We start from the raw sequence: 16,781 nt of genomic DNA on the forward strand, positions 1-16,781 counted from the left end.
CCTTTATCTACTTCCCCAGAGTCAGATAAACTTGTGGATACCATTTTTATGTACCGTAAATTCCGGACTATAAGCCGCAACTTTTTTCCCAGGCTTTGAACCTCGCGGCTTAAACAATGACGCGGCTAATATATGGATTTTTCCCGCTTTCAATTTTTTTTCTCTCCAAAAAAACACATTTTGTGACGTTTTTTGGCGGCATGAAGCTTTCATTAGACCAATGAAATTGCCGAACGGGTTAAGGTCAAACAACTTTTTTGTTTACTGTTTAGATTAAATCGAGCGCTCTCAAACTTCCCATCATTCTGATTACGGTAGTCATTTTGTCACCCTTATCATGGCAAAGACACGGAGAAATGCATATGATGCAGCTTTCAAGTTGAAGGCGATTGATCTGGCTGTTGGAAAAGGAAATAGAGCTGCTGCACGGGAGCTTGGTCTTAATGAGTCGATGATAAGACGTTGGAAACAGCAGCGTGAGGAATTGACTCAGTGCAAAAAGACAACTAAAGCTTATTGCTAATTTTTTTTTTTTACAAGCCGTGTTTCGTTAAAGCCTATTTATTTTTGTTACAAGCTGTGTTTCATTAAAGCCTATTTATTTTTATTACAAGCCGTGTTTCGTTAAAGCCTGTGTAAAGTTCATTTGTTTCAATGTACCGGTAGGCACCTGCGGCTTATAGACATGTGCGGCTTATTTATGTTCAAAATAATATATATTTTTAAATTCAGTGGGTGCGGCTTATATTCAGGTGCGCTTTATAGTCCGGAAATTACGGTATCTGCATCCAGTATGAAGTAAGTTAGAGGTAGTTTTGCGAGCCAATGCTAACTAGCTTAGCACAATGACTGGAAGTCTACAGGAACAGCATGCTAGCTGTTCCCATAGACTTCCAGTTGTTGCGCTAACGCCAGTTAGCGATTTCGCTAACACTAGTTAGCAACTTCCTTCAAACTGTACGTACATACCGGAGCTGACAAGTTGAAAAATCTGTCAATGTGCCCTTGAGCAAGGCACTTAACCCTAATTTGCTCCATGGGCACCGTACTACTATGGCTGCACTACTACCCTAAAATTTCACTGCACCAATCCAGTGAATGTGACAATACAACTTTTGAAAAATATACACTACCGGTGCAAAGTTTTAGAACACCTACTCATTCAAGAATTTTCTTTATTTTTACTATTTTCTACTTTGTAGAATAATAGTGAAGACATCAAAACTATGAAATAACACATATGGAATCATGTAGTAACTAAAAAGTGTTAAACAAATCGAAATATATTTTATGCTTGAGATTCTTCAAATAGCCACCCTTTGCCTTGATGCCAGCTTTGCACAGACTCTTTGCATTCTCTCAACCAGCTTCACGAGGAAGTCACCTGGAATGCATTACAACTAGCAGGTGTGCCTTAAAAGTGAATTTGTGGAATTTCTTTCCTTAATGCGTTTGAGCCAATCAGTTGTGTTGTGACATGGTAGGGGCGGTATACAGAAGATAACCCTATTTGGTAAAAGACCAAGTCCATATTATAGCAAGCTCAAATAAGCAAAGAGAAATGACAGTCCATCATTACTTTAAGACATGAAGGTCAGTCAATACGGAAAAGTGCAGTCGCAAAAACCATCAATCGCTATGATGAAACTGTCTCATGAGGACCGCCACAGGAAAGGAAGACCCAGAGTTACCTCTGCTGCAGAGGATAAGATCATTAGAGTTACCAGCCTCAGATTGCAGCCCAAATAAATGCTTCACAGAGTTCAAGTAACAGACACATCTCAATATCAACTGTTCAGAGGAGATTGTGTGAATCAGGCCTTCATGGTCAAATTGCTGCAAAGAAACCACTACGAATGGACACCAATAAGAAGAGACTTGATTGGGCCAAGAAACACGAGCAATGGATGTTAGACTGGTGTAAATCTGTCCTTTGGTCTGATGAGTCCAAATCTGAGATTTTTGGTTACAACTGCCGTGTCTTTATGAGATGCAGTGTGGGTGAACGGATGATCTCTGCATGTGTGGTTCCCACCGTGAAGCATGGAGGAGGATGTGTTATGGTGTGGGGGTGCTTTGCTGGTGACACTGTCAGTGATTTATTTAGAATTCAAGGCACACTTAACCAGCATGGCTAACACAGCATTCTGCAGCGATACGCCATCCCATCTGGTTTAGGCTTAGTGGGAATATCATTTGTTTTTCAACAGGACAATGACCCATAACACACCTCCAGGCTGTGCAAGGGCTATTTTACCAAGAAGGAGAGTGATGGAGTGCTGCATCAGATGACCTGGCCTCTACAATCCCCCGACCTCAACCTAATTGAGATGGTTTGGGATGAGTCGGACCACAGAGTGAAGGAAAAGCAGCCAACAAGTGCTCAGCATATGTGGGAATTCCTTCAAGACTGTTGGAAAAACATTCCAGGTGAAGCTGGTTGAGAGATTGCCAAGAGTGTGCAATGCTGTCATCAAGGCTAAAGGTGGCTACTTTGAAGAATTTCAAGTATAAAATATATTTTGATTTCTTTAACACTTTTTTGGTTACTACATGATTCTATATGTGTTATTTCATAGGTTTGACTTCTTCACTATTATTCTACAATGTAGAAAATAGTAAAAATAAAGAAACTCTTGAATGAGTAGGTGTCCTAAAACCTGACATGAAGTGTATATATGTTGGTATCCACTACTTCATCTGACTCTGGGGAAGTAGATAAAGGGCCTCATAGCCAAAATCCTGAACTATCCCTTTAAAACATGCTTTTCCAAGCACCCAAAAATCAAACAAGCAGAAATAATTAAAGCATTTAATTTTAGATAGATCTTGATTTAGTTGTTCCGTATTCCTGTGTTGTTTTCAGGGCAGAGAATTCTTCACCACAAAAGCAGCGTTCTCGAGACAGTAGTGCTTATCAACCCCTCAGATGAAGCTGTCAGCACTGAGGTAAGTACATTCCATTCAAACACACCTGGGTTGCGTTCAGTAGGGCACATTGTAGCAAAAGGCTTTGCAAAAGAACCAAATAAAATATGTTCTTATTGAACGAGCTCAGGTTAGCACCTCACTGTTTCAAAACGTTTCAAAGCTCTTCAAAACATTCTCCCTTTACTAAACACAACCCTGGATAGATGGAATGGTACTGTATGGTCTCATATATTTTTTTCTATACTCCTTTATGCAGACATTTCTACTCTTGATCTGTTTGTTCCTCTTAACTTACCTCCTTCTCTCACACCGCAAGAATGCGTACACAAACATACTCTTGACTCCCATACATAGAAGACATCTTCATAGACATAAACACATTTCAAAGCAACTGCAACTTGAAATGGATGACTGCTTGGCACGCTTAATTGGCCAATTATCCTCCCCAGTCCTTTGTTTTCTGCTACTCTGCTATGTGGACTAGAATAGAACCATCACAATAAGAAGCTCTGGGGATGAAGAATACTGCCTTGGTTTACTCAACCAACTGATAGGTTCTCAGATTCTGGCCTGGAATCTAATCTAAATACTGACCGAATAGTGAAACATGAGCGAAACATAATTCTATTCAATTTGGATTCTAGGTTACTGTTTTGTCCCTATATATATTTACTTTGCAGTGCAGCATTTTACTAAGTGAATTCACCAAAATTACTAGAAGGTTCAAAATTGAAAAGCGAAACAGAAGGCTGTTACACAAGGTTAGATCTGTCAATCCTTTCTTTCACTCTTCCAGCTTCCCTTCCTGCCTGGCGGTGTCTGCAATCTGTGCATTAATAATATCTCACAGTACTGCAGGTTTGGCCCTGTCTAGCATTCCGGAACAGTCCATGCCTATGAAGAGGATAAAAGGCTGGGCACTAGAGAAAGAGAGCGAAAGAAACAGAGCGAGCGAGAGCGACTACACTAATTATCTAATGGATTTGATTGAAGTGAAATGGGTGATATTTCTAATCAAGATTGTTGGCAGTAAAAGGCTAAGTTGACATTGACATGACAAATTCACTTTGAAATGGACTACAAGGATTACAGACAAAGTACAACATTTACCGTTGCATCAGACTTTCCTATTTTTACAGCTAACAGCATTTTCCAAGCTCACTAAAGATTGTCTCTGAGCATAAACTTTTTATTAAATGTTTTATATTAGTTATTATACTTTTGTGTCATTTAGCAGACACTCTTATCCAGAGTGACTTACAGTAGAGTGCATACATTTTTGATACTGGTACCCTGTGGGAATGGAACCCACAACTCTGGCGTTGAAAGCACCATGCTCTACCAACTGAGCAATACGGACTGTGATTGCTAAATAAATTCATGCCACGATTGCACTGAAACTCCAATGATACAGATGTGGCTTTCATTCTGACATGTTTGCCCTTTTTTCTGCATAGGTTTGTCAGATGATCTCCGACACAGCCAGAAACAAGCTGCTGGTGCTTTCAGGCCAAAGCTTTGAAAACACAGGAGCACTGATTTTGCAGTCTGGCTCCTTCTCTTTCTTCAACTTCATAGATATATTCACAGACCAAGAGGTGAGTCAAATTGAGCAAATAGTTCACTAAGCAATTACTGTTTCATTATAATGTTACAGTTTGCAGTACTATTCATGATCTGCTGAAGTTTACTGACCTCTCAATGAGCAAACCTCATGATTACATCTGATTTGAATACCATTCCTCTGATATCTGTCATAATTGTGAATATGTTCTGTTTGATCATAGTCTCATGATTTTAATCCCATGTCTCCAAATCTCTCTCTCTCTCTTATCCCCAGATTGGTGAATTACTTAGCACTATTCGCCCAGCAAACAAGGCAAGCCTAACCCTCTATTGCCCTGAGCAAGGTGACTGGAAAAACTCTAACTTGGACAAACACAACCTACAAGACTTCATCAACATGAAGCTCAACTCACCACTGATACTCCCAGAGATGGAAGGTCTCTCAGAGTTCACAGAATACCTGTCGGAGTCAGTAGAAATCCCATCGCCATTTGACATGCTGGAGCCTCCGACCTCTGGCGGTTTCCTGAAGCTCTCAAAACCATGCTGCTACATTTTCCCTGGCGGCCACGGCGACTCTGCCCTCTTTGCGGTGAATGGGTTCAACATGCTCATCAACGGGGGCTCCGACCGCAAGTCCTGTTTCTGGAAGCTGGTGAGACACCTAGACCGGGTAGACTCCATCCTCCTGACCCACATCGGGGACGACAACCTGCCAGGCATCAACAGTATGCTCCAGAGGAAGATGGCTGAGCTGGAGGAAGAGCAGTCACAGGGTTCCCAAGCTACTGGCGACTGGTTGAAGAACCTCATATCCCCAGACATTGGGGTTGTGTTCTTGAACACCCCTGATAATCTGGGGAACCCTGCTGAACCCAACTTCAGGGTGAGGAGGAACATTGAAGAGGCAGCACACACACTCCATTACCTGAGCAAGTTGAATCTGAGGCCCGAGCCTTTGCAGAGGCCGGTCGGGAACACTATTGAACCCATCATTCTGTTTCAGAAGATGGGCGTGGGGAAGCTTGAGATGTATGTGCTGAACCCGTCGAAGAACAGCAAGGAGCTGCAACATTTTATGAAGCAGTGGACAGGCAGTGAGAAAGACAAAGCCACTGTTATTCTGCCCAATGGAAAAGAATCGGAGCTCGCAATTTCTTATATGACCTCAATCTCTTCCTTGATTGTGTGGCACCCATCAAACCCTTCAGAGAAGATAGTACGTGTCCTGTTTCCAGGCAATGCCTCTCAGTATCACATCCTTGAAGGTTTGGAAAAACTAAAACACTTGGACTTCTTGAAGCAGCCAGTTGTCACCCAGAAGGAGCTATCTTCTAACTTGGCACCAGCTCTAAAGCAAGCAAAGCTGAAACATAAAACTGACAGCAAGGAGAGTCTGAAGTCAGTCTCTAGGCCATCACCAAGCAAAAGTTTCAAAAAGGAGTCAAAGGAGGAAGCTCCAGAGAAGGCAAAGACAGATGCAGAATCGGCTCAAGAAAAGACTAACAAATTTGAGAAAAAAGACAAACCTTTGGTGAAAAAGGAAAAAGCGAAGGCACCGGAAAAAGAAGTGAAGGTGAAAGCAGAGCCAACTACTGAAACTCCAGAAAAGAAGAAGGCTGAAATGAAACCAAAAGCTCTTAAGGAGAAGATTATCAAAAAAGAACCCAGGAAGTCTGTAGAAAAGAAAAATGATGAAAAGGAGGTAAAGAAAGAAGTAGCAAAGAAAGATGATAAGCTAACATCTAAAAAGGAAGAAACACCCAAAACGGAACAGAAGCAAGAAACACCCAAAAAGGAACAGAAGGTAAAGAAAGACATTTTAAAGAAAGACAGAGATTTCAGGAGGGATTCCCCCATGAAGGTGAGGAAGGAAGAGAATAGGGAGCAAAAGAAAGACGATCTAAAGAAAGACATGAAGAAGCCATCCAAGGATTTAAAAAATACTCCATCTGCTTTAAGCGAAGGGAAAAAACTTGCAGCAAAACCAAAACCTCTGAAAAAAGATGACACTACAAAGAAAGACTTTGGAAGCCCTTTCAAGTCCAAGGCAAAACCAAAAGTCACCAAGAAGGACCTCAAGGCCACAGATGCTAAATCTGCTGTTGCAGGAGCTGCAGCTGTCACAGTAGGAGTGGTAGCCACCGCCACTTGTGCCTCTGAGGTCCTTGAGACAGAAAGAGCCATGATGTCTTCTCCAGAGGACCTCACTAAGGACTTTGAAGAGCTCAAAGAAGAGGAGATCTTTCAGGAAGAAGAGCCGGTGGTGATCCACAGAGAGGACCTCATGCACTCTAAGGAGTCCCCTGAAGCAGCAGAGTCTCTGGATGAGGGGATCACAACCACTGAGCATGAAGGAGAAAGCGGGGAGACTCCAGAGGAACAAGAGCATAAAGGGAAGTTGAGCGGCAGCGGTAGTGAGAAGTTTGAAGATGAGGGAACTGGGCTAGATTATGAAGAGAAGGGAGAGACAGAAGAGGTCCATGAGCCAATGAGAAGGGAAATGGACAACCATAAACTTGCTGATGACAGTGAAGATGAGGACTCTGAGGATGAGGATGCAGAGCCAGACCAATGTGGAAAAGATCATAACAGAAATGAAAGAGAAGTACAGAAGTGGGGCCTGTCGGTTACACCCCCTCCCAAAACGTCTGAGCCTCTCTCTCCATCTGCATCTATTCATGATGAGACCCTTCCAGCTGGCTCTGATGACGAAGCAGCCTCAGATGATGAGAACCGTGACGAGGCATACACTGCTACATCTGGCCACACCCAGTCAACTATTGAGATCTCCAGTGTGCCGACTCCAATGGACGAAATGTCCACGCCAAGGGATATTATGAGTGACGAGACTACTAACGATGAGACAGAGGATTCTCCCTCTCAGGACTTTGCCAGGTTTGGAGGAACAATGTTAGGAGATCTTGAGAGGAAGAGGCTGTCTCCACTACACGACGGCCCAGAGTCAGACCATTCAAAGAGCGATGCCACCGAAGGCAGGGACTACAACGCTTCTGCATCCACAATATCTCCACCATCGTCACTAGAAGAGGACAAAGAGGAAGGGTTCAAGTCTGAGAAACTTGGTCTTGATTCAGCAAGCTCTGTACTCACCACAACTTCACCTCTCATCCGCTCCCCTTCAGCTCCCAAAGGAACCTTTGACTCATACTCATCTGGATTCGCGGCACCAGTTGAACTGTGCACAACACTTTCAGGATCATCAAAGGCAGCAGTTGGGTCTTCTACTAGCCCAGATGACAAGACATTGGAAGGTACCACCTCACCTCATTCCTCTGGTCACACCCCTTACTTTCAGTCTCCCGTGGATGAGAAGGCTGGCTCTATAGCACCTGCAAATGACCATGGTCCCGTAATTGTAGAGGTTACAAGTGATAAAGAAGATTCCAACAGGGTCAGCCCCATGGACGACCCAATTCCTGACCACACCTCGACTGTAGAGAAGGTAATGTCCCCAATCAAGAGCCCGCCGCCTGTAGTAGAAGGAAAGTTACACTTTGATTTAGATCATATGTCAACAATGCACTCGAGTCAAGATGAGAAGAAAAATGAGGCTAGCGACAGTACCTCAATCTCATCCACAAACCCATTCGCAGGTTTCAAAGAGGAGAGTAAAATGTCGATCACGTCTGATAAATCGGGTAGCCCTGTAGATGAGGCTGTAGCAGAGGACACTTTTTCACACATCGCCTCAGCTTCCACCGCCTCACTGGCCACCAGCTCATTCCCAGAGCCTACGACAGATGACGTTTCCCCTGCTCTCCACGGTGAAGCCGGCTCCCCTCAATCAACAGAGGTGGAGGACTCCCTATCTGTCTCTGTGGTTCAGACTCCAACCCCTTTTCAGGAGGCAGAGGTCTCTCCTAAGGGGGAGAGCCCCAGGCCCATGTCAATCTCTCCAGACATCTCACCAAAGACAGCCAAATTAAGGACACCAGTGCAGGAGCCTAAATCCCCAGAGCATTCCACCATGTCATTTGGCCAGGAGTCCCCTGATCACTCATTAGCCCTAGATTTCAGCAAACAGTCTCCAGAGCACCCTTCTGCAGGCAGCCTGCGCGCCACGGAGAACGGGCCAACAGAGGTGGACTACAGCCCCTCAGAGGGGAATGATCTGAGATCCTCCGAGCAGTACAGACCCACTGTAGACAAGCCTATGCTTTTCAAAGACAATGACTCAGGTCGCGCCACTTCTGCGTCCCCATCAGACGCATCTCAGTCCACCCCCTCAACAACTACGCCTTGTCAGATGAGGGAAATGTCACCGGGCTTAGCCCAGCAGATGGACAAATCCCCTGCCACCCCGAAAGGGTCTTCCCCCTCTTCCCCCTCCTATTCTTGCTTCACTCAGAAAACAGATATGCCCCTAGCAGCAGAGACTAATCCCTTCAAATGTGGTGGAGATTCCAAATCCCCTGTCAGCCCCAAGGTTCCCTCCCCATCCTACCTACCACTCTCTTTCAACCTCTCCGACTATCAGAAGTGTGCAGGTGGTTCCAAGGACCCAGACTCCTCCCAGAAGAGCCCCTCTCCTGGGTCTAGGACAGATGTTGACCTTTGCCTTGTGACCTCTTGTGAGTACCGCCACCCTAAGACAGAGCTGTCCCCATCCTTCATCAACCCCAGTCCTTTGGAGTACTTCATGAATGAGGAGAACCCTCTGGAGGAAGAAAAGCCTCTGGCTAAGTCAGGTGGAGGACCTCCACCCCCTGGTAGTAAACTCCACGCTAAGCAATGTGAAGAGACCCCACCAACCTCCATCAGTGAATCCGCCCCATCCCAGACGGATTCGGATGTTCCCCCTGGGACAGAGGAGTGTCCCTCTATTACTGCGGACGCAAACATAGACTCTGAGGATGATTCTGAGACACTACCAACAGACAGGACCCTGACTTACAGACATGCTGATCCTCCTCCCGTGGCTCCCAGGGACTCTGCTCCATCTCCAGCCCACCCAGATGTCACCATGGTGGATCCGGAGGCCGACAAGCCCCCCACTGACGACAACAACCAGACTAAGGACAAGGACTCAAAGGCAGAGGGAGCTGAGAAAGCTAAGAAGAAGAAGCTCACCAAGACCAAGTCCTCCTCACCAGTCAGAAAGACTGGCCTTTCAAAAGTTAAGGATTCAAAAGTAATGGCCTCTCCTAAGAAAAGTGTAGGAGAAGGGAAAGATGCCAAAAATGCAACCAATAGCTCTGCATCCAGGGGTGTGAAAAGTGCCACATCAGGTAAGACTCATATATTTTCTTACTTGGTCATGAGTCTAGAAGCTTTGGTTAGTTTCTGATTAAATACGTTTAAAGTTCAAGCTCAGTTTGCCTCAGTATAGAATCACATGTTTTTCATCCATTATGTACATAGATTTCTAACAAAGCTGCATCTGTCTCAGGTTCAGGCAGTGGAAAGGCAGCAACTGCAATACCCATACCCAACTGCCCTCCCATGTACATGGATTTGGTTTACATCCCAAACCACTGCAGCGCCAAGAATGTGGATGCAGAGTTCTTCAAACGGGTCAGGTCATCCTACTATGTAGCAAGTGGCAATGACCAGACGGCCCAGGAGCCCAGCAAAGCTGTCCTGGACTCACTGCTGGAGGGCAAAGCCACCTGGGGAAACAACATGCAGGTACAGTGAGACAGTCAATTTAACAGAATAACCGTATTATAATCCCATAGTATCAGAAAGAGAGGTGCCATAGAGAAGATAGACAAGACTTAAATTGTATACATTGAGAAAATACTGTCAGAACCTTTTTTAGCTTCTTAATGCTGAACAAAATGAAGCTAATATGCTCAGAGTTTTGTGAAAAAAATAGTATGCAAACCCTAACCCTTCTTTGTTGGCAGGTGACCCTGATCCCGACTCATGACTCAGAGGTGATGAGGGAGTGGTACCAGGAGACCCATGAGAAGCAGCAGGACCTGAACATCATGGTGCTGGCCTCCAGCTCCACCGTGGTCATGCAGGACGAGTCCTTCCCCGCCTGCAAGATAGAGCTGTGAACCTGATCCTGGGCCTCGTTCCATTCCAAATTATGCTTCTCTTCTTCCCTTAACTTCTCCCTTCACTGGAGTGTGCACTCTATTGACGTTCCAAGACGTTTCTGCAAGGGAGCACCTTCTGATGGAGGGAAGGGGTCGTAGTAATTTGGATTGGAACAACCCTCTGGACTCTCCTGATCAAGCGATCTAGTAACCGAGAGATCTAGTGATCAAATGGATCATGTTGTTAGTGGTATCTTTGAGTTGGGGTGAGGGATGACGTAGACATAGAGTAAATGTAAACGCATGTAATTTAAACAAAGGCTGTGTGCCAACATTAATGAAATATACATAGCCTACATTAAAATTATGTTCTGGTTTGAAAAAACAATGGCAAACATAATTGTTTTAATGAAGTCCACAATACCCAAAAGAAGTATCTGACACAAGTATCAGCTTTGTGGAGCACTTTGAGTAAGGAAATGGCATAGCAATATCCTGTACGGAATGAAAAATTGGATCTGACCACTATCGAGAACATAAAATGAGAACACAGAATGCTCCAACTGTATAAATTGGTGCTCTTGACGTAGATTGATTTCTTCAGAAAACAACATTTCCCATGAGCACCAATTATCAATTAATTATCAAGTCAAATCAATATAGAAAAATTCTTGAGAATATACTTGTTCATACTGGGGACAAAAAAAGGTCTGACAATAATACAAAATTATTGAGATATTATGATGAAATCTATTTGTCCTCAAGTTTGGGACTACACGTCAAAATGTGTACAATTCTGGTACATGCCGTTACTTTCTTAATGTAATCCATTACAGTTACTAGTTACCTGTCCAAAATTGTAATCAGTAACATAGATTTTGTATTACCCAAACTCAGTAACGTAATCTGATTACTTTTGGATGACTTTCACCTTTAGACACATTAGAAGAAGACACAAAGGATCCATCAAAACGCATTTGGTGTTTCATAGTGATCTCTGACTTGTGGCCACACTCACTCTGGTGGAACAACCTTAAACTTGCGCCTTTGTTCAATGCTGAATTGAATGTCATTGAGAGAACAGAAAGGTGTCAATGTATTTTTCGCAAACATCCTTTCTGAATTTAAAAAGTAATCCAACTAGTAGTCATCTAGTTTCAAAAGTATCTGTAATCCGATTACAATACAACTGATTACAGTCACAGTTTTTTCCCCCCATGTAATCAGTTACTCCCCTGGGTGTGATAGTAGGTCATCAAACAATGCCTCAAGCCACTGATTATATCTCTGTCTATAAAAATAACTAATCTATCAAATTGATTTAACCAAGCTGCATACACCAAAGGATCGAGGAAAACACGTTTAAGTTATTGCCTTAGGAAGTGAATTGAATGTAAAAGATTGATGCACTGAGGACAAATAGCCTATGTAAGAATGATTAGAAAACGTAAAACACAATTTAACAAGAGTCTGTCCCCAACTGTCAGATAATCTCTGTATAGAGTTAGTTTAGTTTGATACTGATGGAGTAAATACATATAGTAAGATGAAGGTTCAACTGCACTGAGGGGCCTATGAAACATAACACATGTTTGTCTTAATTCATTGTATTTATTTAGAGAACAAGACAATTCTAGTCAAGATTTGCCCATGACTCTGACACTATCTTGATTTAGAATTACGCTGCACGCTTTGTGATCCTGTTCGTGCAAACGATTGTTGATTTGTCTTTGTTAACATCAGTTAATGCGAACCTTTTCTTTGGGGGCTATGATTTTTGTTATTTCAGCTCAGTGTTTTAAGAGTTGTTATTTATTTAATTTATTATTGGCTACCTTTTAAAATGTAATCTAGTCTCTTAAAGATATACAATATGAACGGTATGTATATAATCGGCCAAACTTAATTTAAAAAGTGCGTTGTTTTAAAATAATGTCTAATGTTCAGATTTGATCTTTATAGCTTATTGGTTTCTATTGATTTAAATAGAACTCTATGTAGTGTACGGTAAACTTCTGCTCAGTCCGTCCTCCCTCGCCAAGTAAAACTCAACTCCACCATGTTCTTCACATCAATGGAGTTGAGCGGAGATGAGAGTGGACGGACTGGAGCTGCGAAGTCACATAAAGGTTTTTAACAAAAACGACGGATTTCAGCACCCAAAAAATTGTCCGGGGAGGGGTCTGTGGATCAGTCTCAGTCCATTCATAAGTTAGTCACGTTATATCTCAGACAGCTGCATCATTCGTGGGGGCTACATGTTTACTGTTGCCTTGTTTTATGTGATTTTGGAGCTCCAGTTCGCCCACACTAGTCGCTGCTGAACTCTGTTGATGTGAGGCACATAGGGGAGTTGAGTTTTACTTAGCTAGTCCTCCCCAGCATTTTGTGTAGAACCACAAATGGAGCCCTAGCAACTGCTTGAATGTGCTACAATATGTTCAGGCTTGTGAAGTGAGACACTTTCCTAACCTTACATTTTTTTCTGTTTTTAAAACACTGTACTATAATTATAAAAAGTTTTGTAGCAGGGTGAATGGTCAGAAGAAATGTGCATGAGTAATAAGCTTTTTTTCTCTTTTTAAGGATTGGGGAAATCTGTTCTTATCTGCCAAAACCAACAACTCAAGGCTGTGCTAATATAAATGAAGACATACATTAAGAGTTGGTTCTTCCTTGAGGTGTGGCCAGCTACACCATAATGGCATGGAGTGAAAAGTTAAACTAAAGGCCCTATCTTCTGACTATGTTGGCAATTTTAAGATCTTTAAATCTGCTTCATCATAGTCCATGGCCCAAGCTACTCAAGGAGGATATGTAGTACCTCGGCCTACCACAGGTCTATATAAAGCACTGGTCAATATGCCTTTTGTGGTTGCAAGATGGCAGCACCTCTGCCAAATCCATACGAGTCAGGTAAAGCTCTGTATAGATACGCCTTGAGAAGAGTAAAATACGGGGGAGAGTGACTGTTTTGGGTATGAGTTGGGGTGTGAAAGACAAAAAAAACGAGACACTTTTAAAGCCAGGAAAAATGATGATAATTGTAACACGAAGCCATGAACAGAACAATAGAAAACAGATGTTCAAACACCAACCGTCTATATCAACCAAACAATTTAATGACGACGCCTATAGGGAGGCCACCAACATACTACAACTGTCCACCACTCAGAACAAACGGTCACTGGTTAAGTAAAAACTCCCATAGGCAAAATATTACAGTCAACCAACCAGGGCCAGGAACTTAGTTACTGCCTCCATGACAGGTCTCCATGGCAACACATTTATCCAGTTGTCCTGTACAGCTCTGCAACCGGATACTTTAATCATAAGCATGACCATCCTGCTGTTCAACCACAAACTATAGTGACCGACCGACCACACACCACTCTTTCTTGATCTTTCCTTACTTAACTACTGTACTGTATTCCTTGCTCTCTTTCTCTATTTTGGGTGATTGTTAATACTGTCTGTCTGCAACTGTGTGGTATAAAATTGTCTTGTGATCTCTGCATCCTCTCCTTTTCCAAACTCATATCTAATGTAGCGGTTAGTTTCAAGTGAAAGTATTATTTAGTGCTTTTCTGATATTTGTGTGCAATGTCTCCTCTCCCTCCTATGGGACATTTGATGTAAAGGGACCTACTATTAAAACCTAAAAAAAGAGCCACAAACTCTTGTGGAAAATCATGAATCTGTCTCTTTTTTTCTTGAATGAAGGTATATTCGGAAGTAATGGTTTCATGATGATAATGATGATTACGATGATGACATCACCAAGAAGAATGGACTCACTATGCAAGCTTACCATATGTTGGTGACCTAAGACGCATAAAACAAAACAGGGCTAAATGGCTCAACTCATGACCCAATGAAAAGCTGTGCTATACTCTACAATACATGACAGAGAGACATGAGAGCAATCCTTAATTGTGTGTGTGCTTCATCCTAATGGAGATGCATTAGCTCTTTACCAACAGGTAGGGGTCAGACTCAAAATCAATACATCACATCAAAACAAACAGCAGTAACACAAACCCCCTACCCCATAGGAACGAGGAAGACCATTGGAGCAAAGCAAACCCCCCTACCGACCAACCAACCGTGGACAGAAACAAAAGGTTGTTGTTGTAGCTATAATAACTGCTCTCGTGGACTGTAGATTCAGAGACACACAGTTTCCTGGCTGTATGGAGGCTGGCTGGTAGGTTAATGGTTAACATCCCTTCTGGGAGTGTGATTGGCTATAAAAGGACAATGAGGCTCCAGGCAGAGACAGGCTCCATGGCCTTCAGGGTGACAGGTGTCCCTGACAGGCAGACAGCCCAGGCAGACAGACCCAGCAAGGGGATTTATGACCCCGAGAGACGGGAGAGAGATTGGAGGAAGAGGTGTAGAGCAGGGAGAGATGTAGAGGATGGAGAGAGATGGAGTTTGGGGTGAGAGATTAAAACCAGAGGAGAGATTAGAGGGAGACAAGGGAGGAGAGATTCGAGGCTCAGACAGTCACCCTGTTTGTCATGTTGTCACCACAGTGCTTGGTAGGGGCATCAGCCTGGCTTCAGACACATTTTCCCATAAGAGACATGTTGGACAGATTTTTAGGCAATGAGGGTGTGAGAAGCATGACAATGCAATAATTTTACTCTTGCTGAAAATGAAACCGAAAAGATAGAAGAAGCAATCAACAATCAACATTGAAACTGATGGAATAAAGAATCAACCAACCAATAAGGTATATGGAACCTGGAAGCATTGCACCTGCAGGTGGTCTATAGCCTTCTCAAGGTGACCTTTCTCATGGCAACATCATTAACAGCACAGCAGCATTGTTAGCAGGTGTCTTTCAATCTAGGCCACAAACATACGTTTAGGGGGAGGGTGTTGGAACAGAGTCCTAATGAGTTCATTAGACGGGGAGATAATCAATGTAACACTTCCAGATTAACAAACACACACACACATTAATTGTAACTCCTCCAGAGTACAGTAATTAACCGGTTGCTGATAGGGAAGTCCCCTAACTAACTGTCCAGCCCAGGAGCCATATGGGATCATTCTAAGTGCAGAAATGTGCAGTTCTTTGTCACTTGCAATCTACACTGAGTGTGAAAAAAATTAAGAACACCAACCTAATATTTTGCCCTTTGAACAGCCTCAATTTGTCAGGGCATGGACTCTACATGGTGTCGAAAGCTGGCCCATGTTGACTCCAATGCTTCCCACAGTTGTGTCAAGTTGGCTGGATACACACAGGAAACTGTTGAGTGTGAAAAACCCAGCAGCGTTGCAGTTCTTGACACAAACCAGTGCACCTGACACCTACGACCATACCTTGTTCAAAGGCACTTAAATCTTTTGTTTGGCCAATTCACGCTCTGAATGGCACACATACCCAATCCATGTCTCCATAGTCTCAAGGCTTAAAAATCCTTCTTTAACCTGTCTCCCCCCCTTCATCTACACAAGTGACATCAATAAGGGATCATAGTGTTCATGTAGATTCACCTGGTCAGTCTATGTCATGGAAAGAGCAGGTATTCTTAATGTGTTGTACACTTAGTGTATTTTACTTTGTTTATTACACTGAGGGAAAACATAGCATTGCTAAATCCTCAACAGGACAGGGTGTTGTAATTTTCAGGAATTGAAGAATATTTCATTAATTGAAGACTTCTTATCAACCAAAACGCATATGTGTGTTTATTCATCTTTGGGGAGGGTGGAATTACTGTAAATATACTGTAATATACTGTCTTTAAAGGCACAGTGCAGTTAAAATTCAGTTTTCCTGTGTTTTATATCATATTGTACAACAGCTGATGAAACTAACACAGTAAAAGTGTGATTTTTTTTCTTGTCAGTGTTATTTCCTTATAGTTGCTGGTTGAATATACATTCTACACAGAACCTTCTAATCAGCAGGTTTGCATGGGTGGGAGTTTCAGCTTTCCATGGTGACATCCCCATGCGGTAAATTGGTTAATAGACCAATAACAAAGAGAGTCCAAAATCTCTCTGCAAATAACAGCTAGTTTTCACTCCCAGACAGTCCTAGCCAAATCTTTGCTTGAGAAATAGTTTTTTTGCTAAAATGGTATTTTTACCCATTTTAATGGAAATCTATTACAGTAAGGTACTTCATTGTTACCCAGAAATGATTTGATATTGGTATAAAAATGGCTGCATTGGGCATATGACACCTATACATACAGGGGTTGAAGGGTTGTGCAGGTTGTATGATTTACTCAATTAGAATGCATACAATAT

At 42.8% G+C, this 16,781-nt stretch overlaps 1 protein-coding gene across 2 annotated transcripts in view; it reads left to right on the plus strand.

Moving 5' to 3' along the window:
- LOC115159803 (microtubule-associated protein 1B) overlaps positions 1 to 14,205 on the plus strand; it is a 31,310-nt gene extending 17,105 nt beyond the window's left edge. The window contains exons 3-7 of one of the 2 annotated variants that reach the window (XM_029709860.1): positions 2,867 to 2,949; positions 4,389 to 4,529; positions 4,772 to 9,749; positions 9,911 to 10,149; positions 10,371 to 14,205. In XM_029709860.1, coding sequence (XP_029565720.1) covers positions 2,867 to 2,949; positions 4,389 to 4,529; positions 4,772 to 9,749; positions 9,911 to 10,149; positions 10,371 to 10,526 — 5,597 coding nt within the window. In that variant the 3' untranslated portion in view covers positions 10,527 to 14,205. The remainder of the gene's footprint in view (positions 1 to 2,866; positions 2,950 to 4,388; positions 4,530 to 4,771; positions 9,750 to 9,910; positions 10,150 to 10,370) is intronic. The other variant, XM_029709861.1, reaches the window with a different exon arrangement.
- Positions 14,206 to 16,781: the final 2,576 nt, after the last annotated feature.

The sequence above is a fragment of the Salmo trutta genome, chromosome 23 (genome assembly GCF_901001165.1).
Source record: "Salmo trutta chromosome 23, fSalTru1.1, whole genome shotgun sequence".
Lineage (NCBI taxonomy): Eukaryota > Metazoa > Chordata > Actinopteri > Salmoniformes > Salmonidae > Salmo > Salmo trutta.